This window comes from Dioscorea cayenensis, chromosome 4 (assembly GCF_009730915.1).
Source record: "Dioscorea cayenensis subsp. rotundata cultivar TDr96_F1 chromosome 4, TDr96_F1_v2_PseudoChromosome.rev07_lg8_w22 25.fasta, whole genome shotgun sequence".
NCBI lineage: Eukaryota > Viridiplantae > Streptophyta > Magnoliopsida > Dioscoreales > Dioscoreaceae > Dioscorea > Dioscorea cayenensis.
In genome coordinates, this window is record NC_052474.1 from 7486663 (window position 1) to 7512954 (window position 26292).

General features: G+C 35.6%; 2 protein-coding genes across 3 annotated transcripts; one reads left to right on the forward strand and one right to left on the reverse strand.

Moving 5' to 3' along the window:
- Positions 1-18045: 18045 nt before the first annotated feature.
- On the forward strand, positions 18046-20944 carry LOC120258447. The gene is made up of 4 exons (XM_039265864.1): positions 18046-18239; positions 18366-18447; positions 19272-19388; positions 20629-20944. The coding sequence occupies exons 1-4, from the start codon at positions 18121-18123 to the stop codon at positions 20677-20679; spliced, it is 369 nt and encodes a 122-aa protein (XP_039121798.1). The 5' UTR covers positions 18046-18120; the 3' UTR covers positions 20680-20944.
- Positions 20945-21210: 266 nt separating this feature from the next.
- LOC120258446 (mitogen-activated protein kinase 9-like) lies at positions 21211-26275 on the reverse strand. 2 transcript variants are annotated; one of them, XM_039265863.1, is made up of 11 exons: positions 25990-26275; positions 24819-25224; positions 24612-24739; positions 24381-24440; positions 23817-23966; positions 23291-23446; positions 22794-22931; positions 22629-22702; positions 22214-22315; positions 21841-22099; positions 21211-21641 (listed from the first exon to the last, which is right to left on the reverse strand). In XM_039265863.1, exons 2-11 carry the CDS (start codon positions 25222-25224, stop codon positions 21558-21560), a joined length of 1557 nt encoding a protein of 518 aa, XP_039121797.1. In that variant the 5' UTR covers positions 25990-26275; the 3' UTR covers positions 21211-21557. The 2 variants fall into 2 exon arrangements, with proteins under 2 accessions (XP_039121797.1, XP_039121796.1); XM_039265862.1 differs by having other exon boundaries at positions 22794-22943.
- Between the last annotated feature and the right edge of the window lie 17 nt (positions 26276-26292).

Consider the following 26292-nt stretch of genomic DNA (forward strand, 5'->3'; position numbering starts at 1 on the left):
GCTTGGGGGAGCAATAGAAGAGGCTTTCATCAGAGATGGTGGCAACCATGGCTACTTCTCCACAATTTAACATTAATTATGAGAACTGGGGTCTACCTGGGTCTAGTCAAACTGGCCGGTTCACCGGGGTTGACCGAATTTGACAGGGTTGATCACCAGTCAACAAATCCTATAGAAGTGGACCAGACTAATAACCGGTTCCCAGTTCTGCCGGTCCGGTCCAGTTTTCAAAACATTGCATAAGGCTTATTAATTGTGCTAAATTTCATCTTCCCCTAAAGCATTTCTACAGAGTAACCCTTTGTTATTGAGTACACGTCTCTTTCTCAATCTTATTACTTCTACTTGTTATCGAGTCTATTGCCACTTTTTTTATTTATTATTATGAAAGAGTTAAAAAGGTTGAACCTAATTGACTACAAAAAAAAAGCTTTTAAAACAGAAATACTGCTTCAGTAGCATGGTCTATAATCCATCTTGGGAGGTCTACTCCACAGTGAAAAAAGGGCAGAGATGGGTTCTGTCTCGCATAGTGAGCTAGTTTATCCACAAATTCATTTGCATTCTTTGGAACTGTGCACTTGCGGTGAGCATTTTAGCCAGAATTGAATAGCATGGATGTTTTCCATGAGTTTCTAGGCCACAGTATGGTCTTCATGGTTGATAATTATCAAGCTCTACTAATGCATTGCAATCTGCCAAGATATTGTTGGGTTTCATATCCTTCTCAAAGAAATCTCCAAAGGCTCTTAGTAGCCATTAGTTTCAGCATGAATGCTGGCTAGAGTGATGGATCTAATGGGTATAGACAATGTAAAAACCATGGATTTTCTTGCTTAGAGATTGCTTAGGAACAAAGAAAGTGACGGAAGCGTATCTGCACTTGAATCCATTGATAATGATAAAGATGATTAGGCCTTGTGGTTCTTCTAACTAATTACACGCAAAGAAGGGAGATGGGAACCCTAATTCAAAAAACCCTAATTCTGAATCTCAGATCATTACTTTTTCGGTCAGGGACCACACTCTATTTATAAGAAATCTTTACGAGACTAATTACAAGTCTGCCCATCATAGACTTGATGATTTTGCCCCCATGAATTCTACATAACATATGATTAATATGTAAATTCACATATTCAAAATTAGATAATTATGACCCTATCCAAAATTTAATTAGATCACCACAATTGGGTCCATTCAAAACTAAATATGATAAGATAAACACAATTATAAATATTAGTTATGTATGTCTACACAACTTATGCACATATATCCTTATATCCCTACATGATGTATGGTCCACAACCCAAAATAGAGTCCTTCCTAGCAACCTATTCTTGTAAGGATAATATGTTTAAAGTCAGATAAAATTACAAAACCCAAACAACTCAGGGATTTTTCAAAGATCCATGAAGCATCACTAATTATTGATGCAGCCAGGTGGTGTGGTAAAGCGAAACTTCCTGATAGCTTTCAAAGTCTATTGCCACTTTGTACCCTGCACTGTGTAGCTATTGCATAATAATACTCATAAAATATATATATATATATATATACATTGTATGAACCAACTTTTACATAATACTTATGGGTGTATCTTAGGCAAAATTGAGTTTATTCAAATAAGTGAATAAATCACAATTTAAGTTTAAAATGGAGAGTACCATAGATTAGTTACGAAATAGAGTATGAGAAATAGAATAAAGGGATCAATGAGAGACACCATTACCACTAATAGTGGTTGATGGCGTGAACAACAAAAGATAACTGAAAAGATTATTAAAAGAGACTAAGAGACAAGCCCCTAGAAGATATAGTACTGAGAAGGATTGTCAGGCCATGGTAACACATATATGTAAGAGTACTTAGAAGCCTTTGACTTGATCCATAGGTATAGTGATAGGCACATCCAAGTTGAAGGAGTTAAGAACATTAAGGTTGCACTTGCGAGTACACGTAGAGACCTCCAACTTATTTCTTTTAGAGTTTAGTGTTGTTGATAATCAAAGTAAGAACATATGGTCAATTTTAATTAGGATCGAGGGAAACAAACTTAAGATAGTTACTAAAGATGTCTAAAAAATGGACTAAGTAAGGAGCACCAAAGTTCCCAAATTAGAAAGGAAAGACTTAATTACCAGGATGACCAAACCTCCCCAATCAAGAAGCAAGGGGGGTAATATTGCAAGAACAAATGATCTACCATTTCTATGGCCATAAGATAATAAACACACCTTACAGGGAATAGACCATTACCTTCATGTCCGGCAAAATTATCCAAATAATTTTGTTATCCCATACAAGCCCATTGAAGATGATGATTTTGCAAGGACAGTGAGTCTTTCACAAAGCAGTTCTAAAGGGCATCTAAGTCTCTCATTATTAAGAAATTAATAAAAAGATATAACATAAGAAGTAGCATTCATAACACCTTATGGGATGATGATTTTGTTACCCATGCAAGCCCATTGAACATAAGAAATCAAGGCTCTAAACTTTGGGATCTGCATGGTAGGTGAGATAGTTGTTATGATCTCACTGATATCAAAAGGAGGAAACTCAATTTAAGATTAGGTTATGAAAAATGAACACAAGAGAAATTTATGAATAATAGTAGAAGGCTACACATGTTACAAAAGAGATCTAGCCAAATGTTCTTAGAAGCCTTTCATAGAACTAATGACAAATTTAGAAAGAGGTGAAAGCCTCATCCCAAATGGAGGGAATAATGTATAATTAGACATTTCATAAGAATAATGTAGTCCATTTGTGATTCTACATTATTCTAATATAGTCCATTTGCCACCATGTCAAAGTAAGTTTGCAAGTGCCATGACTCTACTAAGATTTTACAAAAGCTTCTCAACAATAGCATTAATAACTTTCACATTTCACAAAAAAAAACCTCATGAGAGAACACTTTCTATCCCTCACAGAGGGGGGCACGGGCCAGGTAACCGGGCCCGGCTAGCCCAACCCGACAGGTCTTTGGCCAACCTGGAACCAGTCAGGCCAACAGTGCTGGACTGGCAGGCCCCACGGGTTACGGGTCACCTTCTGGTGACTTGGACCTAGCCCGGGCCAAAAACAAAACCTGCGGGTCGGGCCAAAACCCACCGGTTTATGGGCCAGCCTGCCGATTTTTCTAAATTAAACCATAAAATTTTAAATGTAATAACTTATAAATATAAAAAATTAAAGAAAAATTAAAAAAATTAAAATATTGGGAAATTACTGAAAAAGGAACCTAAACCACTTATAAAATTAACAAACAAAACCAAGAGAAAGAGAGATGGTAATCCCTAAAAATCATAAAATAGAATAAAATAACTAAAAAGAAAAAAGAGAAGAGAGATGGTTAAAAAAACCATTGATGAAGATGAAGAGTTTCACTTCAAGGTTTATCTTTTTTTCAAAAAAAAAAAAAAACTTGGTGAGCTTTTACTTTGGTATCTTCTTCTTTTTGTTGTTGATCTCATCCATGCTCATTATTTACACCCCACCCATATAAAGAAAACAAAATAAAAAAGAACAAACTAACTCATGCCCAAAATATACCTCACAAAACCATAAAAATTACTAAAAATAAATAAATAACTGAAAATAAAGAAAACGAGAGAGAGACATTAAAGAGAAAATCAACATAAAAAGAGAAACAATAAAAGAAAAGGGAGTTTCATGAGATTTGGCTCTTATAACTTCACTTCTTCCACCCATGTTCATCATTAACACCCCACGCACATCCACACCCATCCAGAGAAAACAAAATAGGAAAAAAATTCATGACCAAAATCAAGAAAGCATGAGAATTGAGAAAGATAGGGTAAAAGAAATCTCATTCTTTTTGGGAAACATGAGCTACAGCCTATATATATATATATATTAAAAAACCAAATGAGAGAAAAGGATTAGATGGGTGGCATGGGTCGGATGGCAAAACCAAAAAAAAAAAAGAATAATACCCGAATTGGTCCCTCTACTTTTCTCTCTCTTCCCTTTTGGTCCCTCTACTCAGAAATGCTCCCGACGAGTCCCTCTACTTTTGAAAATGTGCTCACTTAGGGAGAAATACTCCCAACTAGTCCCTCTACTTTTGAAAATGGACCCACTTAGTCCCTCCACTTAGTCCCATTATCAAAAATAGAGGGACTAGTTGGGAGCATTTCTCCCTAAGTGGACACATTTTCAAAAGTAGAGGGACTAGTCGGGAGCATTTCTGAGTAGAGGGATTAAAAGAGAAGAGAGAAAAAAGTAGAGTGACCAATTAAGGTATTATACCAAAACAAAAAAAAAAAGGTAAAAAGCTTCCACTTGAACTCTTTTCTTTTTTTTATAAAAATAAAATAAAATTAGATGTAATCATATATAATAAGAAAATAATATTTTGCATATATTTATATCTGAATCTAATGTATTGTCAAGTCATTTAGATCTAGTGTTGTCCACTACCACATGCTAGCCCTTCAATTTTTTTTTAATTTTATGTTTTTTAATTAATGAACCTCCATGAATAAAAAAATAGAAATAAATACAAATACAAATATGATGGTAATACTTAAATAATTTAAAATAAAAACTATAATGTTATGGCATGCACTTAATTTGGTGATTAATCAAATTAAGTTGCCTATGTATCCTCTTGGGTGTAAGAGGAATCAAAGCAACGTAGTTCTCTTACCTTAGACTGGAATTATCACCCAATTACCTATTCATCAGCTTCAAGTTCTAGCTCTTGCTTGGTGTCGGGGCCATTGTTGTGCTCATCATTTTATCGGTGAAGAAAAAGTCACTCGCTTCTAGACTTCCCATCTCTGCTTCTTGTTGTCAAATTTGTGCACGCTTCCAATCATCTGTGCAAACTTGAATTTCAATGTTTGGCGCCGACAATTGTGAACGTGTTGTGTCCAACATGTTTCCACTTGCATTGAAAGTCTGCTCGCACGCTACTGTAGACATAGGGCACACAAAAATAGAATTTACAATTAATGAAATAATAGGATTCGGATTTCCATTTCCTTGCCACCACTGAAGAATGTCGAAGTTCATATCTACATTCATGTCTTCAGAGAACCGAAAGGTAGTGTTCAAGTACATATCAACCTCAGTGTACTATGAACCCCTAGGCTTCTTCTTTGCTTACATTTGCCGAAATTATTCTCCCCCGCTACTGTTGGACTGTCCTATTGCCTCAATTGTAACCTGTAGAATTACATGGCCATAACGAGAGCAATAGCTCTCATACAATTCAAAAAATGTTGACTTAACATTACCCACAATTGCACTAACATCTATAAAGATGTCCAACTTTGATGCATACCATTGGGTGTCTAACTCACTCATGGCCCATGATTGGAAATCCTGACCTCCATTGAACCCTAAGAACTTATAATAAGCTTTTAAATATGCAGATCAACCTTCTAATTTCTTTCTAGGATCTAAAACAAATGCAACTAAATCAATAGGAGGTATATCTCTATAATAGCTCAACCACTTAGCCTTCATGTCCATAATGCCCATAATAAATTGAGCATCTAATCTAAACTTCCACAATTGTTCAGCAACATCAATAGTGTCATATAAGAATAAATGTGCAGTGGGAAAATGAACTTGCGAAAATAAATTTGTACATGTATTAAACACAGAAAGTAAATCCATAACTCTTGTAGCAATATTCCATTGATATTCAAATAAACTAAAACCAGGAAAAGCTTCATTAACAAAAGTAGTCAACAATGTTTTATAAGGAAATGTCGCATTAAGAAGTCGATAAAAGTAGAGTTCCATCTAGTCTTAACATCTTTCGGGAACTTTTTGGCTCTTATGTTATTTGCTCTACAATAATGAGACCATTGTTTCATGAGGGTCATGTTCCTTTCCTATATATGATACCACATCCCAAATTGGTCCTACAAATTGTTTTAGGGACTCTAGCCCGGTTTGGACACATAGGTTTAATACATAACAAGCACATCTAATATGAAAATATTTGCCCCCAGATGAAGGTCTCAAATATTCTTCTAAAGGTCTAATTGAGGCAGTATTAGCAGAAGCATTATCAAACGAAATTGAAAAAATCTTAAAAGTTAAGTCATATTCTTCGATGATTGCACTGATCATTCTATAAATGTTGTCAGCGGTATGGGACTTATTGAATACCCATAAAAAGCAATGGCTCGCTTTTGGATATTCCACGAGTCATCAATCCAATTTGTCGTAATATGCATAAAAGAATTTTCATGGAATACATCAGTCCATATATCAGGACATAAAGAAATAGAAGAAGTACAAGTGCAAAAATACTCACAGAGTTGTTCTTTATCGTGTTTGTTATGTTTGAAAATTGTTTTTAGAATAGTCCTCCTTGAAACTTTTTTGCATGCTGGTTGTAATGTCTCACTGATGCATTCTTGCACTTGGCATCAATTAGCAAAGTTGAATGGTAAGTGCTCCACAGAAATTGTCTCCTTGATTTTATCCTTATATCTTGGTTGAGAAAACATAAATAAAGACAAGTGAGAACCTGTACCTTCATCTACGGTAAATCGGGTTTGAGGTTGTGTCCGAGGATGTCCTAATTTGTCAGGATGTTTTTCCATATGTCTAGTAAATGTGTCATACCCTCCTCCCTTGCTATGCTTAAATTCGGAATTACAATAATTACATTTAGCATGGGTTACAGTACTATCATTATTATACATTTTCGTAAAATGCACTTTAAAATTGGCGGATTTAGGGGTAGATTCTGTTGTGGGGTTTGTTCCTCCGATCTCTGAAGCCAAAGTAGACGGTGTATGTGAGTCATGTGACTGAAAATACTATGCTTTCTATTGATATTAACTTCCTATTTTTAATTTTTGTGGGCAGGTCGTTTCTTTTCTTGACTACAAAAGCTTGGTGTGAAGCCTGTGAAAATAAATTATTCAATACAAAATTATTAAAATTACACATTCAAAAAAATTATGAAAAATAATAAACTTACCAAATAAATAAAATCAAACTAAAAAAATAAAACCCACAAAATTAAATATTTTTAAGGCTATAAAGTAACAGGGAGTTATATAAAAAAAAAAGAAAAAAGAAAATTTTAGCTCAACAACAAAATAAGTAAACAATATTAAAGATATATAACTTTAAAAGGTTCAAATGATGCTAATTAAACACAAACAAAGTTAAATATCAAACAAAAAATAATTTAAACATTAAATATCATTTATTAAACATAAAATTAAAAAAAAATGCTAGTAAACAAAGTAAATTAACACTAAATCAAATAATGAGCAAAATAGAAAAACAATCTCATTTAATTACTCTAGATTAATTAAAAATTAACATAATTAATCATTGCAAGTAAAATTGAAGTAGTTAGATGAATTTACTAAACAAAATAATTATTAGCATGCAATTCATTAAACAAAATAAAAAATAAAAAATCTAACATTAATAATTTCTAATTGGAGTAGTTTTCCCTTAGAAAAGAGAGATTAGGAGCAATCAGAAAAAGAACTTGATAATTTGATAAAATTTAAAAAAAATAAAAGCTTGTATGAAAATTCATTGGTGCAGTAGAGTCTCTTATACAGAGGAAGAATGAAAAAAATTAAAATAAAACTAATTTGAAATAATAATAAAAAATATAAAAGTTGTCAGTGAGCCGTTACTTCATTGAAGATTATCAGAAAATGCATATCAAGTTGGGTATTTTTTTAATATTTTTTACAAAATAAATAGTTATTATATATATGTTGTTGTTTAGAAGAGTTGGTGTTAGTTATTAATAGTTTTTTAAAAATGCATAGTTATTAATGACAATGGAGTGTTTGATGGTCAATGGTCACAGCTTATTGTGGAATATTTTTTTAAAAAAAATTAAAAAATAGGTAATAATTAAATGATTTTTGTTAAATAAATTTAAAAAATATCTTAATAAATATTGAGACAAATTAAAATAATTTATACTAACTAAATATAAATTAAAAACCTGCATTTAATTTATTTCCTAATAAACCTAATTATATTAAATTGTTTGGATATTTTTTAGAATAAAAGAAATCAAAATATATATATTTCTTCCACTTCAAATCAAAGTTGACAAGCAAAATTCATACATCTTTAAAAAAATAATAATATTTTTATTTATTATTATGTTATCAATATAATATAATAGCATTAAGGTTTTTTCTATGTATGAAATTAAACAATGGATTAGAGATAGATTTCAAATCTTTAAATGTTTTGATGATGAATATTTTATTTATTGTAATTATTAATAATGTTTTATATGTTTTTTTATTTTTATTATAAAATTTATTATTGGTAGAATAGCCAAAAAAAACCCCCCAACTTTGCCATATTGCCAAAAAAAAAAACCCCATAGTTTTGCAATCCCCAAAAACCCCTTCCTTTTACACTCCATGATTTTCAAACCCTCAAAGTACGTAACGGCATTAAACGGAGTGTTTTTTTAAAATTTTATGGACGAAAATGCCCTTGCACGGGAAGTCGTGGCTGCACCCATTTCGGCGGTGTGAGAGGAAGTGGGTGGGTTTTTCTTAGGGCTACAGCTGCTTGTCTTCTCTCAACTCGCGTCTCCAGCCATTTGTCTTCTCTCAACTCGCGTCTCCAGCTCTTCCCTTTCCACCGGCGTATCGAAGGAGAAGTCCCGCGCAAGTATTCGGTATTTCATCACTTTACAGTCTAAGGTATTGATTATGGTTTTTTGTTAACTATTCTGTTACGAAGAGACATTTTTCGGTTTTGTTTTGTGATTTTGTTTTTCTTGGAAGACATTGAAGCCTGCATGGGGATTTATCGGCTGGGGTTTTGTTAGTCTGCAGGGAGATCTCTCGGCTAGGGTTTTTGTTTTGTTTTACATTTTTGTCTGTGTACACGATTGAAATGGTTTTTCGATTGTTGTGATTTGTGTAATGTTTATAATCTACGTTTACCCTTTCAGTTGATATGGTTGCAGTTGTAAAAATGAGGTCTACGTTTAAATAATGAGCTTTTACCGTTTAAGTTTTGTCGTCTCCGTTTAACTATTTGTATCTCTATTTAATAATATAGGTCTTTGTTTAACAAATGATATCAATGTTTAAGAATTGAGAGTTTACCATTTAACAACTTATATTTCCGCTTATCAATTTGTGAATACTGATGTCTAAATGTGATGTTATTGTCGCAGGCTTGTGATTATGGCAGTCAATCTAGTTAATGGATGATGCTACATGACACCAGTAGTGGAGACCGTGGCTGAATTAAAAGTTCACATGATCCCTCGACACTGGGAGATCATCCGAAGGACACCATTTGTAGCATTTTCTGAGTTGAAAGTTGTATTCCAAGAGCGGGCCCTTCTTGATTCTCTGTTGCAAAGAGTACGATAGCCGCACCAATAAATTCAGGATCGGGGAAAGCATGCTGACTTTCAGGCCTGAAGATGTGGCCCTCATTCTTGGTCTGCGATTGCGATGGAGACGCAGTCGTGTTTCAGAAGAAGAAGAAAACACGCTCAGCTTTCGAAGAGAGGTATTTATCAAAAATGTACGAGAGACACAGAGACTCCATCATGAGCACTCTTCAGCAACTCGTTCGTCAGAGGGGAGAAGAAGAAAATTTTGCCAAACTACTGATGGTGTACCTCCTGGGTACAATCCTCTTCCCAAATACATCCTGCTCGGTTCCTAACTGGATCGTTGATTATGTCGATGATCTACCTGCCATGGGGCGATACACATGGGCGCAGGCGACGCACAAGTAGCTTATGGAGGATATTCCACAAGCCGCCGCTCGAGTGCAATCTAGATGCGCGGGGAAGAAGACCAACACCGTGTATGTTAAGGGTTGCACGGTCGCGCTTAACATCTGGTTTTACTAGCTGACCAGAACCAGAAAAAAAGTCCGTTTCTGCAAGATCCCAAGGATGCTGTGCTACGGTGAAAATACTTACCTGAAGCAAGCGATGATAGAAACAAGTTTGTCATCTCTCGAAGGAAAAGAGGTAATAATTCAAAAACAATGTGTTTAACCGTAGACGTTAATGTTTAAAAATATTATTTACCGTTTAACTTTGTTCATCTACCATTTAAACTGTTTCTTTAATGTTTAAATATTTTGTTCTCTGTTTAACATAATACGCTATAACATTTAAATATATAAGTTACATGTTTAAATATAGTTTTTATTGTTTAAACTGAATGATTTCGCTAAGATTGTTTGGTTTACACATGTTAGTTTCCTGAGCTGGTTCCGGCGAATGCTGATGAAAAAATATTTGTTCGGGCCAACCGTTGGTTGGATGCTATTGCTCCGAAACCACTTGCTCGAAGGCAAGATGAGAGGGCAACCTCTTCCATGCACGCTCGGCGCCGTTCTCCTACTTCCAGCCCAAAACGCGCACGCATTCCTCGAGGCCGGAAAAGCCCTCGCCTACCCCGCTCGACCGTGGCAGCCCCCTGACCGTGGCAGCCCCCCCGACCGTGGCAGCGCCCCCGCCGGCACTAGGCGAGGATGTCACTACAACTCTTCTGCAGGCTTGCTAGATTTTGATGACCGAGTTCCCTCGGCTTATTGCTCAGGTTGAGGCATTGGAAGGCCGGTCACACTCACAATCGACTGCACCTTCCCTCCAAACAAATAAAGCACCCGGGACTGACGTGCCGTCAGAATTCGACGACGAGGACATCATCAAGGTGGCCATTCGAAGACGGTCTCATTCGAAGAGGCTTGCAAAAAAGAGGAAAACAATAATGCCTCTGTCTCCACCGCTGGCTGATGATGAAACAATAGCAGCACCATCGGTGGCTGATGGTGTTACCATTGATGACATGCCCGTCACGGTGGAGGAGATCACAGATGACGCTGAGATTGTCGCGGTGGATAAGATCGTTGACTCTGTTGTTAACGACAGCATGAACCCGGTGGAACTGGCGTCTGACAGTGCGGCATCAAAGATGGACACAATCCATGAAGAACAAAAACCAGCCAACGTTGTGTCTGCCATTGATGTTGTTGCTGTGGCCGCGACTGAGAAGGTCATTGACTCTATCCTCAACGAACTCGAAGTCACGGTGGAACCAACGGCCGACCGTGCCTCATCGAAGGCAGACACAATCCCATAACAACAAGAAGCATGTAAGGAAGTGTCTCCCGTTAATGCTGCCGTCGTGCCAATAAAAAATTAGAAGAAGTTCGGAAAGTCTTCATTCCGAAGAAGAAAAAATACGCTGGCCAATCGCGCCTCAACAAGTACCAGCAGGAGTTGATAAGGATCTTCCTCAACTGCCCTATGGACAAGTAAGTTTGAAGTTTTTATAGTATTGTTTAAACTATTATATGTTACCATTTAAGTAAGAGCGTCAACGTCTAACCATCACAGATAGCATTTAAACTATTACATGTTACCCTTTAAGTATTACAGTTAACATTCAAACTTTCAATATAGCATTTAAATATATAGATGTTAACCTTTAACTATTATATGTTACCATTTAATTTATATCGTTAACATTTAAATATTTTACATAGAATTTTAAATCTTGTTGTATCAGTTAAATATTTATAATATTGTTTACGTATCTATATTCCGTTCAACCATAGCACTGTAGTGTGGAAGAATAACTCTGTCAGCACCACACGGTCCAGTCTATTCGACCTGCTTGAGGGGAAGGAGATGGTTGCAGACGATGTGATGGACGCTTTCGTATGTATATTGCAAAAGTCGATGAGCGTACTGCCATATCGTTATAAGAAGCATGCCTCCATCACACGACCACTGGCGCTGCTCATGTCAAAGCAGGGCGACGACGCACATGAATCCACTATGGCTATGATCGGAGATGCCGCGGGCAACTTGCATGAAGTTGACATTGTCATCCTCCCGATAATTATGAGTGGCCACTTCCATGTCGTCGTCCTTGACAATGACAAACAAAAATACATGCATTATTCTTCATGCCAAAGCGAGGAATACGATAAAAACGCGCTAGAAATGGTAAGTGCTTTAATAATTTGTGTTTGAGTAATAGTGTTCGGTAAATAATCGGAATTCTAATATCAACTTGTATACCTCGACAGCGGAACCTATTCGACCTTTGTATCGACATGGAGTTGGGCGAGTCGGCGACCGCAAAGTTTCCGCTTGTTCACGACACTGAAACCCCACGATAAAAAAAATGAAGTGTCGACTGCAGCGTCTATGTCATGCGGTTTATCGAGCAGTTACTCGCCGATGAGAAGCTACGGCTACCGCAGACGGACGTCCCTTATCTACGATTAAAGTATGTTTTCCGCATACTTAAGGAGGGGAGGGCAGCCGGCATCACTGCCAAAGGGGAGTGTTCGCTAGCGGGTTCATAGTCATTGTATATGTTCTTTAGTTTCAAATGTAAACCAGTTTAAATTCAATTCATTTTTTCCGAAGAACATGACAAATTTTGTCAATGTAAATTTACATGTATCTATATTTATATACTTGACTCTTTCTTTAACAATCCAGTTTCATTGTTTAACTTGCACTTTCATTGTTTAATTATAAGTTTCATTTTTTAATTATCAATGTCATTGTTTAAATATCCATGTTACAGTTTAAGACGAGCTAGTCACTTACTGAAAAATAACTATCGACTCGCTTAAAACTAACAACGCCTCTACTTAAATATATGTGTTAACTCAGAAGAATAATGTTTTCTCTGTTTAAAAAAATGAAAAAGTTAGCACATAAGTAACTTTGTTTCTTTGTAAAAAAATCACTGCTTTTTACAATGAAATGTACTTAAAATACAAATCTCTGATAGAAATAGAATGTTCACGTAAGACAATACAATACAACATTCATTTTTTTATTAAATATCAACGTAATTACAATGGCATATACAAATCTCTGAAAAAAAATAGAATATTCACGTTAGCCAATACAAAAATTCTCTGTTTAAGCTTCAAACTCTCCGTTTAACGCACGACGTAACCATCACGGACCTCGGAATCATCCAAGTACACCTTCGAATAGGGTATCCAGAACACTCGCTCCAGTCAGACCACATTTTCTTCTAGATCAAGTCCTTTTTAAAGGATATGTGATGAGCCTTCTTCTGGTAATCATCCACAATCAACTTGTAAGAGAAACCTTCTTTTCTTGACAAAGTCGAAACGCAATTCCGTCATTGCTTACCCGTAGAGCAAGAAGGCGAGCATTTTGACTTGGCCAAGAAAAAGCAAGTTTTCACCTACAGGTTGTTTATGGATGACGTACCAGAGGAAAACAATCATGACACATCCTGTAAAAAGTCTCTGATCTAAAAAATGTGGTTTGAATAGAGCGAATGTTGTGAACACCAAGTCTTTGACTCGACAGGATGACCATCACACAAGAAGAAGAGGAAGGAGAGTGGTTGTATGTTCAACGAAATGGTTCTTCCTTCCCATTTATACTGCGAAATCCAACAACCTGCTGTTACTTCGGCTTCCGATTTTAATGAAGGCCGAGAGTGGAAACGCTTGGGGAACCGAGAGTGTATTAATTACACTTGGGGGACCAAAGGCACAGTCGCGTTGTATATTTTAAGCGGATTCAAATGTATTTTAAACGATAAATTAAAAAGTTAAACAGAGAAGAAAATATTTAAACTGTAATAGATATATTTAAATATAAAGTTCAATATTTAAACAATAATAAGAAGTATATACATAATACACAATGCCTACTCGGCAACAGATTCATTGCACGATCTGTGATTGTGACCAGAAGCGTGGCAATGGCTACAAGGCACCTCACGGATCTCGGACGCTTACGACTCGATCCTCTTTCGTCTAGGATGCCCAGGTTACCTTCTTGTCTGTGATTTTTCGTCCGTCGTCACAGGTGGTCGCAAACAACAGCGGCATTGCAAGCCCTCTTGAACCCCACAATACACGCACTGAAAGAAAAGAATACACGTTTAAACACCAAATGAGAAGAAGAAAAAGAAGAACAAGAACAAGAACAACATGATATGAGCCTTCTAAACTTTGTTTGAGAAAAAGCAAGCAGGAGGCAAAAAAAAAATTGCAAAACTATGAATAAATTTCGGACATGATATGATTGGGCGCCATTTTTCCCTCCTTTTGCAAGGGCAAAAATGAAATTTCATATCATAAACCTACTTCAACTTACCGGCGGGGGGTTAAAAGGAATGTAAAATATAACGGAGGGTTGTCCGGGGTGTGTAAAAGTTGGAGGGGGTTTTTGGGAAGTTTTGAAAATTACGATAGATGAACAATAATTTTCCCTTTATTATTTAATAATATTAATTATTTAAATTATATCATGATTTTTCTATGGTCGTATTTTTATTAAAACCTGGTCTAATTCAACATGTTATTAGTGAAAAAAATAACTAACTTCATATCTTCATAACTCTATTTTTTATTGTCTAATTTAAACACAGTTCTAATCCTCATGGAAACTTGTATTTGGATGCACATCCATTGCTTATTATATATTTATATATACATATATATTCCACATCGTACAACTAGATTTCTACAACTCAAGTGGATGGGGCCTTTTTTTTTGTTTGTCAACATGTGTTGGATTCGATTCTTACCAAACACCAATTTTTTCAAAAAAATTTCTAAAATATTTAAATTAATAAAAAAAACCTCCAGGTTGATGGGCTCAGCCCGGCAGGTTGGCCCACCCGGGCAATGGGTTAGAAAATTTATGATCCGTAACCGGGACCACTATAATGCGAGCTGGTTATGGATTACCGGTCTGACCCATCGGGTCAGTTGAACCGACAGATTTGGATAGGCCGGTTCCTGGTTAGGCCAAAAGTCAACCCGTGTACCCCTCTCCCTCATTCAATAAGAAAGATTAAATTAACCTCCATTTATTGCTATGTAGTATATTAGAATTCAAATTTACAAAAAAAAAAGTTATATACAACAGTAATGCTTTCTTTAGCATTTATTCAGCAGAAAAAAACCTTATAGACATCCACAAAATTTAACCTTAAAAAAGAAACTTTAAAGTTTTCTACAAAATTCAGCCGTTAAAAAAATTTTAAATCACCCACAAAGTTACAGAGACCTCAAAGTCAACTGAAATTATTATTCTAATTTTATCTTATTTTATTTTTATTTTTTCATCTCTTTTATCCACCTTGGCAATTTAGACATATTAATATATAGGTAAATAAATATAAAAAAGACAACAAAAATAAAGAAGAGAAAAGGATCATCGCTGCAATGGCCAAGTCATTCAAGGTATTTGACTCTCATAAGGAAAATCGAGTCTTCAACTCTCCTCCAATACAAGGTCGTAACCTAAATAAGGTGTGTGTGGTGATTTGTCCATATTATCAAACAAATATATATATATATATATATATATTAAAAATTAATTTCACCATTACTCTATTAAGCCTACAACAAAAAAAATTATCAAAACAAAGATTTAATTTAGATCTTTTTAAAAAATAGTTATATTTTGCCTATAAATGAAATTACATGTAAATGGAATTACAGTGTAAGTGAAAATGTTGCATTTCAATTTACATCATTTCTGTTTAGTTTGCTGTAATTGGAAATGCTGCATTTACTTTTTGTTTGTTTGGTTTGATGTAAGTTAAATGATATGGTTACCATGTAAGTGAAAGGGTGAGATTACCCATATTATTATTATTATTATTATTATTATTATTATTATTATTATTATTATTATTTTAATATTTTTCATAAAAAATTAACTAAAATAATTATTTTCGTTAAATTTTTTTTTAACTAATTAGTTGATTTAAACTAACTTATTTCATTTTTTTCTATCTTATTATTATTTATTTATTTAATATTTTTCATAAAAAAATAATTTAAACTAAAATAATTAATTTCGTTAAATTTATTTTTTTAAACTAATTTATTTCATTTTTTCTATCCCAATGATTCAATCTAATGAAATTATAAAAAGATTAATTATTTGTTAAAATAATAATAAAAAATAATAATAAATTGGGCACAACATCATCATCAACAGCATGATGAAGAGCTAGAGGAATCAGAAGATCTAAAACAAGCTTTGGTTCATGCGACGACGGAGCTAGAATCAACCCGCGCCACTGCACGAGACCAGCTCTGGCGACTCAAATCCCAAACCATCCACCTCATTACAAACTTGTCTCCTTCGGTATCTCCACAATGAAATTGAAAACCCCATCATCGAAGCTCAACGGGATATCATGCCATGGCGAGATCTACAAACATTCCAATTTATTTGCCAAACCCCCAACACAACCAGAGACAAAGAGAGAACGGAACGGTAATCGAGGGCTTCAGGAGTGCCCTCCTCCTTGATCTAGACGTCTCCAGGTTTCTTAAGAGCCAAGCAAGAAAAGGGGTGCTACCGAGGTCTCAAAGAAAGCACGGTCCAAGGCCTCGCCGAGAAGGACAACGATATCTTTCAAAAGCCACATTGAGGGTGAAATCCATGGAAGACAGTGTTGATAGTGGTCAATCTAGCCACTATAGTTGTTGTTGTCACCATCGTTCTTTAGAGTTTTGATATTTCTATAAGCTGGTTTTCTTCGGAGAGCAATGAAAATGTTTGGAATGATGAAGTATTGAGAAGCATGGGGTGATTATAACGTTTGGTTTTTTTGGATTTGCAGGATTTCCACTTACAGCCAATTTAGCTGTAAGTGGAAACCCTGCAAAACAAGCCTTTCGTTTAAAATATTTTACATGTAAAATCAATTTTGCAGGCAATCAAACATAGTTTTACATGTAAAACTTTTTTGCATTACACTTAGTTACACCTATTTGCAGGTTTACCAAACATCCCCTTAGAGAACAAATACTCTTCAGTTTTTTAGTGGAAAGAATCTAATGGTTCTTACAAATTTACACCCATATTTAAAACATAAAAGAAACCCTCACAGTTATTAAGATCCCTAAGTACCAAATGAATTTAAAATAATTATAATTAAAATTTTCTTGCAATTACGTAACAGTGTTCGTCCACCCAATTAAAACTTCACAACTTACGATTGTTTTTTTTTTACAATAGTATTAGTATCTTTGTTAGCTAGCTACTACCTCCGTAAAATTCTATTTTTACTGCTAGTGGAAGTGAAGTCATAAATTTTGTTTATTCTCTTGCTTGGTATGGTGTAATTATTACATATTTTATTTTAACAAAAAATTTAGTTTAATAATTTAATAAAAAAAAATCACAACATGGATGGTTAACACCTCCGCTAAATTAATGATTAATAAATATATATATATATATTAAAAAATTATAAAGAAAAAAAAAAGTTTAAGGCCCCGTCTCCTCCTTGTGTCAATCGGCCCGCCGTTCCACCTCCGTCTCCTTTAGGGCTTGCTTGGGAGAAGGTTTTTGGAGGTTTTGTAAAGTAAAGTTATCTACCAAATCTTATTTGGATCTAGGGTTATATGGAGGGTAGGGTATGAGAGGGTTAAATAGAGGGTTGAGAAACCTCCATTTAGCCCTCATTTCTCAACCTTCCAAATTGGGGGGTTAGCAAGATTTTGAATTTTTCTTGGACCAAAATGCCCTCAATTTTTTCAAACAATTATATCTTTGTTTATTTAGGTTTAAGGATTTTTGAAAAATGCCCCAATCTCAACTTTTCTGGACAAAAATGCACTCAACCTTTCCAAACAATTACAAAAATACCCTCAAACTTTTTGGACAAAAATGCCCTCAATATTTCCAAACAATTACAAAAATACCCTGAATCTTTCCAAATAATTTTGAAAAATCATATTTATTTTTTTAAAAGCATATTTACGAGTAAGAGAATATTTATAATACTTATTTTTTTATATATCTTTTTTTTTTGTTAGTAGTTAATAATAATGTCTAACAATCTTGTTACAACATACTAAAAGGTATTTTAGTAATATTATCATAAAACCTTACCATTTCTTACCTTCAATCCAAACATTAGAAGCTTTGATAACCTCCATTTATCTTACCTTAGTCCCAAATAAGGTATAATTTAAAAACTCCACCTTTACTTACTAATACCCTACTCGATCCTCCTTTATAAACCCCTCTTTTCACCTCATCCAAGCAAAGCCTACGGCCGGCGTCCCTCCTGTCCATCATCTCCTTCGCCATTGATGGAGCTCTACGAGCAATGGAAATCCATCTTGAAGATCCAGAAGTTCAGGAGGATGGTTTCCTATGCCGGCTTCTACTGCTTCGTCACCCTCATCAGCTACGCTTACACCAGTAACACGTACTCCTTTTTTCCTCCATTTCATTCTGTGTGTGTGTGTGTGTGTGTGTGTTTGTGTGTGGGGACTCTCTAGGGCAATCTATCATCGCCCTCTCACTCCCTTCCTCTTTGTTTATGGAATTCCAGAACTAGGGCTGGCATGTCTAGAGCCGATCAGTACTACGCGGCTTATCCGGCGGGCATCGAGCTTCTCACTGATACGGCCAAGGTTTAGCACTTTGAATTGCTTTAATTTTATGGGAAAACCTTCCTTTTTTTCGTTGAATTAATTTCTCTTAGACAAAAATAGATTTATTTTTTTATTTTTTTTATTTTTTGTGAGTGGATATTGTTGATTTTATCTGTTAACTATGGTGTGTGCAATGCATATTGATCGAGTTTTGGGGGCATTCATTGATTTTGTTATGATATAGTTTTGTTGTGGAGGTGGTAATTCTATCTCTGCATCTATGGTATTATTTGATTTCAATTGTTTTTTTACTGCTTTATAGGTGTTGATATTCGATGAAATGGACTTGAATGGTAATAGCATGATGAAATAAATGCAAATGGTTTTGACTTAAGATTCACTCTTTCCAGTTGGGTGATTCTTAAAATTCACTTTTTCCTGTTGGCTGATTCAGTTGGAGCGCATCTGATCTTATTGCTTAAATTCCTGCTAGTGTTTGTCTCTTTTCAATTTGAAAAATGTATTCTTGACTGAAAATATGAAGAGATTGACATTGTGGTTTTTTTTTTTTTCTTTTTGTGAAATATTAATGAGGAACTCAACTGCTTGTCCTACCTTTACAGCTGTTTCTGTGTAGTAATTGGATATGTTTTCAATGAAGAAAAAGTGAAAATATATTGTGCCAAATTTGAGCTTTGTTTTGTTGTTGGCATGCTTGAAAGTTGAGTTAGGATGTAGATGGATTGAACTCGAGTGCTATTTTGTGTTATCAAACAAAAAGTAAGCATTTGCTTAATAAAACTGGATTCCTCTTATATGCTTTTCATGGAATTTGATGTAAAATATTTTGTTGCTATTGCCAGCTGTACAAGGCTGCTCTTGGTAACTGCTTCGAACAAGAGGAGTGGGGACCAATAGAGTTTTCTATTATTGCAAAGCATTTTGAACGCCAGGGAAAATCACCATATGCTTATCATGCTGTGAGTTGAATTTTAACCATCATTTGACAATCAGTTAGTTCTTGGTCTTATTGTGTGTTTACACTAAACTGTTATCTGTACACTTCCAAGAAATGACAAACAGTAAAGCACTTGATTGTTTCTCTGTACACTAGTTCATTCATGTCAGATCACATATGAGCTAAGTGCACCTGCTGTTTTTAATCACCCTAAAGAGTTCTATTTTGCCATTTAGACATAGTTACCTCTGATCAACTTTTTAAGTAGGTGGGAGAGAAGTTGTGGTCGAATGGGTTTTGTTTTGAGTAGGAGTTTGATTGGGATCACTTGTTTAGGCATAATATCAGCGTACGAATGATATATAATGTCAGAACCTACTGAAGGGAGCTCAACTATGTTATTCCCTTTGTTCTCAATGGTGGAAGATGGGCTTTTCATCCTGCATTTTAGATTATTTATGAACCACTGTTATTATGCCCCTTGTGTACATACATATTCTTACATTTTGTGATGCTTGTTTACACACATATGCATCTTTATGGGTATTGTAACATGATGGTACACCTGGTAATTTTTTTTTGGTATAAAGAGTATAGTTAAGGCATACATGTAGAAAATGAGACAAGTTGCTAATTTTGTTCCCTATCCTAGTCTTGCTCATATTCATTTTGCCTCTTGCCGTTAACCACACTCCATTTGAAGCAAATTGCTCCTACCAATAAATCTTATCTGATTCTGTTGCTACATCTTGTCTGCTAAATGGTGTTTGAATTTAAACATCATTATTTATCTTCCAGCTCGTCAACTAAATATTTATGCGAAAGATGGAACATTGGCATTACTTGTGTAATTAGTTAAAATTCATAAATTATTTTTGCCATAATGACCCAGAGCATAAGTCACACCCAACCAATGAAAAGAAGGCACCTCTCCGTACCTGCATTTTGGCAGGTCAGCTCAGGGTAGAACTTGCCAATATAGTGCGATAAACACTAGGAAATCCTTTCCTTATTTTTGGGGGTGGTGCAGGTCAAATTTTCTGCAAAACTTGCCATTGTTTGTAATATGCTTTGAAGTAGATCCTGCATAGCAATCATTGAGCGTTAGATGAATAGTATTGTTTATTTGTCCTTCTTTTGGAGTACAGCGACAATAATTAAATCAGTAAGTTTCTAAGAAATCCTCCCATTCAGAAGTCTCCTATTATCATTCTTGAAACAATCTATTGGACACAATTGTGACATCTTTTTTATCTTTCCAGCAATATATGGCACATCTCCTATCTTATGGGCAACTTGATGGAAGTGGCTAGCAACGACCCCTTTCTCTATAGATGGAATGATTCAAAGCTCGATTTAATCAAACCTAGAAGATGAAAACCATCCTATGGACTTTATTCAGGTCATGTTCCTGGCGAATCATAGAGCTGAACACCATAGCAGATGTGGAAAATAGCTCTTCTTTGCAACATTGTATTAATAGAGCTTTTCTTCAGAAATCAATATTATTGTCCCCAAATCTTGTGGATTTAATTTTTCTGCTTTTATGAAGAGCTATAAAAATGTGCTATATATTAATGTCTTCCTGATTCCCTGAGCATTGTTGCACAAGGGAAATAACTTGTGAAGCTTTGCGGGCAATCGTATCGGTGTAGATTCTCCCGGACAAGGAATATGCATCTTTATGTCAAACCTCTGATTTTAAAGCGAGGTCACCAGTAATTGGGAATTTTTTTCCCAGATAACTCAAGATGAATCTGCAAAAAAAATGTACAGATCTTTGTGTTTTTCTTTCCGATTTTTATCAGATACTGTTAGCATGAATAACAAAGCCATCTGGATTGTTGAAATCAACTGAATACTAGAACTATATACAGTATCAAGGAATATATCAAGTTTACAAAGAAATGGCATTAGAGAAAGGAACAACAATGCACAAGTCTGATGTGCAGTACAAACATGGATTTGTATCCTGCCATCAATGTACTTGGCAACCATTCCTAAAAAATTGATCAACAATCTGTGTTTTGTGTGATCCGAGATCGGAGACTGGGTTCATCAGCTCTGTTAACATTTCGTAACTGAAACCAGGACCATAAAAATCTCCGCATGAATGATCAAAAAAAGCTGGGGCCTTTTTAAGCACTTCAAGGGCTTGCCCAGTATATTCAATAGGTAATTTTATAGAAATTTAATTCTCATACACACCCAGTCTAGCGGCCTTTCGTGTGATGCCATCTAATGTGTCATCAGCATGCTCAGATATCGCATCATCCTGTGGTAGACCAGAAAATAAGATATTTATCCTTCACAAGGCAAGCAAGCATATTACTGATAAAGAAGACCTAAAATTGAGTTCATACTCTCATGGTTTACTGACTTTCACTTGTGAAAAGATTATTAGTTTGGAAGATAAACACAGAAATTTAAGGGAGCAATAAAAGTGATTTTCTTTTTATCCAATTTAAACATACCTTTGAATCCAATCTTTGTTTCACAATGACACATTTGGAAGCACTAATGCTGGCACTCTTTAACAAGCTTCGTTGGGCACTATAATTTGCTCCATTTACACCATTTTCACCAGGCTGTTTATGCTCAAATCCCTCGCCTTGCTTTGACCTTGGAGGGCTTTCTAAGATAGTACGCCCAACATTAGCAGCACTCCGCTTTTCAAAATCATCATCTCGATCGGCTATTTTATTTTCATCATTTGGCATGCATACCCTCTCCCTGATACAAGCAGTTATTGTCCCACATAAATTACTCCAAATATGTTTGCTATATCTGATGCCATGAGATTGTTGATTGTGTCGCAAAATAGGTCTTATTCCCAACAAGGATTACCTTGGCAAGGAGGCATGCTGCCGCTGAAGTGGTGTTTTTCTTTCCCCCTTCCCATAGTGCTCTTCAAGATGAGCAAATTGTCGCTTAAAACGATCAACTCCACTGTCAATAAAAAAATGGTAGGAAGATTTAAAAGTTAACATCGAACACAACTTGATTATACACACTTATTCTAAACACAAATAAGATGTGCCCATATGAATATATACATAAATGCACAGGAGATTAAACGTATATACATATACACCATTAGAAACATACAAATATTATTCAATTATAAGAGGTGCCAAGAGATACACAAGCTGACCCAATAAACCAACAAAATGAATCAAAGAGTAATAAATGAATCAGTATGAACCATACATAATGAGTAGTATGAAAAATTGCCCACTGAATATGCAGATGAATGCCAGACCTTGGATACATAAAGCCTGCTTGGTCTGAACCACGAAGATACTCCTGCAGCATCCGAGGGTGATACTCCAAAATCTGTTCACTACAGTTATTGTCAATGATGTGTGAATTTGATCATAATTAAGATGGCAGGAGAAAAAAAGGATTATCTGACATGCTCCCATACCTCTCTATAAATCAATTCTCGAACATCATCTTTTGTCAAGTTCCTCCTTTCAAACTCAAATTCAATTTTTGATATCGGTTGTGTGGATGGTTCAAGATCTTTACAGGCCAGTCCATGAAAGTATGGATCAGCTAATGCCTGAGAACAAATCTTGCATGGGTTTTAAAGAGCTTTATAAAGGCTCTCCAGTTAGATGCAAAGTGAACATGTTGAATAGGTCAAACCCAAGCTTAAGATAAGAATGAGAGATCCAGATTTATATATTCAGATCTATTTTATGAAATTAACCAATGAGGATTATTAGCTACTCTACCCCCCCTTCTTTTTTTTGATACTTTATGGGGCCAGTTCAACCCAAAAGCTTAAGCCAATTGGATGAGAGACCCACGCTTATATATTCAGATCTATATTTACTAAATAAACTGATATAGGACTACTAGTTACTCTAACATGTCCAACTTCATGACTTAACAAACACTTGAGAAAATGAAACTTACCTCTTCAGCAGTAGGCCGATCTTTAGGATCAAAGGCAAGTAGGCGCTCTAGCACGTTAAGAGCCAAAGGATCTACATCTGGGAACTTCTGCTTGAAAGGGATTGGTGGTTTCTTCCGCATATTGTTCAAGTATCTTTTTGCCTTTTCATTTCGGATCTGCAATGCAATTCGAAAGTGAACAATCAAAAGATTGACTGTTGTCTTGGATTACAAAGGAAGAATGAATTAAAGATTTTCTATTTACATCGGGTGACCAAAATGTTTTTAATTTTGTAATAAGAAAGAAGTATAACAGAGTTACTTCTTGTGACGAATAGGCAATTTTTAAGTAACAGCAATTGAAGGAACCCAAAGTTTGATCCAAATTATTGTCACCTTAAAACTTTAGCTCAACAATGTTTGATAGCTTAAACCATATGCAGCCAGGATGAAGTTCATGAAGAAATAAATAGAACAAAAATAAAAGTTATCAAAGGGATTTTTACACACACACACACACACACACACAATCCAATAGAGAACTAACCCTTGCAATAGATTCAGCTGAAGGAGTACCAAGAAGGTCGGTCATGATATCCAGCTGATGAACCACATTCTTACCAGGAAATATTGGCTTTCCTGTAAGCATTTCTGCAAATATACATCCTATGCTCCAAATGTCAATTGCAGGTGTGTACTGCAAAATAAATAAATGAACATTTCACAATTCATATAACTCGTAATGTACTGCTTTTGATTAACACAGATAAGAGATTATGGCATTATACTTCTTATGCTTTATAATTCCTACTTCAATTAAAAAAGGCAACAGACAATGGCATTATACTTCTTATGCTTTATAATTCCTACTTCAATTAAAAAAGGCAACAGACAATGGCATTATACTTCCTTTAAGAAATCTGTGGGTTGACAATGAGTGCAAAATGAATGAGAAGGGAAATATCACATCTCACGTTGTGTGAAAGAATAGCAAAAGAATCTACATGGCTTTTACACAGTTGTCCTCTGATTCAAGATGCTCAGACTTGTAAGAGTTTTTAAAAAATTACAAAAACAATCAGAGATTACAATTCCTACAGAAAAATCTCACCTTAGAGAAAAAGGAGCCACACAATTCAGGAGCTCGATACCATCTTGTTGCCACATAATCCTGCAGAAAGGATTACAACTCAATCAACATGGAGTGCCAAAGAAAATGGCGTATACAAATTTGGAAAACATTTTCACACTATTCATCTCTCAGAAAAATCTATTCTAAGTTTCTAACCGCCAAATCACTACTAATACAATGCAAGACGCTAAAAAGAGACAAGCATCATACAGTCCAGAATACTGCTGATGGTGAATCATTAAAAGATGCACGAGCAAGCCCAAAGTCACAAATTTTCAACTTGCAGTCCGCATTGGCTAGAATATTTTTGGGCTTTAAATCCCGATGGAAAACATTGGCTGCCAAGCCAAAAAGATGATTAGAAATCGTCAAAGTAATAATTCAAGGATGGAGAATCAGTTAAAACAAGGTATTAACCTGTATGGATATACTTCAGTGCTCGTAGGAGCTGGTAAAGGAAAAATTGATAATGCTCAGGGGTGAGATCATCGTTTGCCTTTATAACTTGATGAAGATCAGATTCCATCAGCTCAAAAACAACATAAATATCCCTGAATTCTCTCCTCGAAGGTGGAAGCATTATATGCTTAATCTCTACAATATCCGGATGATGAAGCAACCTGAGGAGTTTGATCTCTCTCAGGATGCGGGTAGCATCAGAAACATGCTCAAATACATCACTGATCCTCTTGATAGCCACCTTCTCACCAGTATGGGTATCAATTGCAGCTCCCACTACCCCATAGCTTCCCTTGCCAATCACTTCTTGAATCTGGTATTGGCTTGCTTCTCCATATTCAGTGAAAAACTCAGTGTCAACCATCTTGTAAATAATTCAGAGAGTCAATAACCGTTCAAAAATCATCATATAAAGAAAATTGCAGCAACAAAAGAAAGTTAAAAACAAACATAGATATCCATAAAGAAATCTATCCTCTGAGTCAATGCAACATAAATCTAAAATGCCATTCCAAGTGCATGAAGAAAAATATTAAGTTTAACTTCATGTATAGGAGGGGCTTCGGCATTGAATCAGTACAGATGAAAGCTCAAAGCTGAACTTTGATATGAGAGCCTTAAATCATCGTATAAACAGAACAGCAGCAATGTATCAAGAAAGCCATTTTTAGAGCCAACGCTATATAAATCTACAAAACATTTGCAGTGGTGAATCAAAAATATGGATTTTAATCTGTGTAATCAGTAAGGATGAAAGCCTTGAGCTAAAGTATAATAAGAAAGTCGATGATGAAAGCAAAGATAAAGACCTTTGACTGTAAACATTAGATTTTTTACCCCGAAATCATGCAACCACCTCAGAGACTGAAAACAATAGATCTCACCTCCCTCCAAATACCAACACCAATCCCAATCACCCTAAACAAAAGAATCCAAAAGGATAAGAACCAAATCCCAACTCTCCCTATGGGAACAACGTTATCAGAGAAAACTCCGACCGAAAATTAAAGATCCAAGAAAAAAAAAACACCACAAATGACGAGACCACCGGAACGCACCCCGAGTAATCCAAAAGCTAGAAACTTTTCCCTATTTGAGAGATAACAAGATATGAAAGAAGTGAAGAAACCTTCTTGTGAGATTCGAATGCGGCCACACACGAGAGCTTGGGAACTCGAATGGGGCTGAGCGTGGAGAAGTCAAAGCCCTCGCCGCGAGGCCCGGTCAAGGATGTGGCGCCTCTGGGGCGATGGGATCGGCAATGAAACCAGCGGCGCCAGACGAAATGGCAGCCCCCGCATGGTTCCCTGGCATCGAGATCGACGCTCTCGCGCTGCGTGACACCTCTAGAAAGCCCCGTTGGTGTTGCGCGCGCGCGCGAAGCGTTCGATGGCGGCCATGCGCGTGCGCGTGGCCCTGTGTTTATTGTTAG

Excerpts from the sequence above, each read along its gene's own strand:
- LOC120258446 (XM_039265862.1), bottom strand. The coding sequence starts at position 25,224 with ATGGTTGACACTGAGTTTTTCACTGAATATGGAGAAGCAAGCCAATAC. Across the intron at positions 22,703-22,793 it reads GAGAATTGATTTATAGAGAG|ATTTTGGAGTATCACCCTCG; the intron begins GTATGGGAGCAT and ends TGTAGTGAACAG. Across the intron at positions 22,100-22,213 it reads CAGCATGCCTCCTTGCCAAG|GGAGAGGGTATGCATGCCAA; the intron begins GTAATCCTTGTT and ends TGCTTGTATCAG.
- LOC120258447 (XM_039265864.1), top strand. The coding sequence starts at position 18,121 with ATGGAGCTCTACGAGCAATGGAAATCCATCTTGAAGATCCAGAAGTTC. Across the intron at positions 18,240-18,365 it reads TACGCTTACACCAGTAACAC|AACTAGGGCTGGCATGTCTA; the intron begins GTACTCCTTTTT and ends ATGGAATTCCAG. Across the intron at positions 19,389-20,628 it reads CACCATATGCTTATCATGCT|CAATATATGGCACATCTCCT; the intron begins GTGAGTTGAATT and ends TTATCTTTCCAG.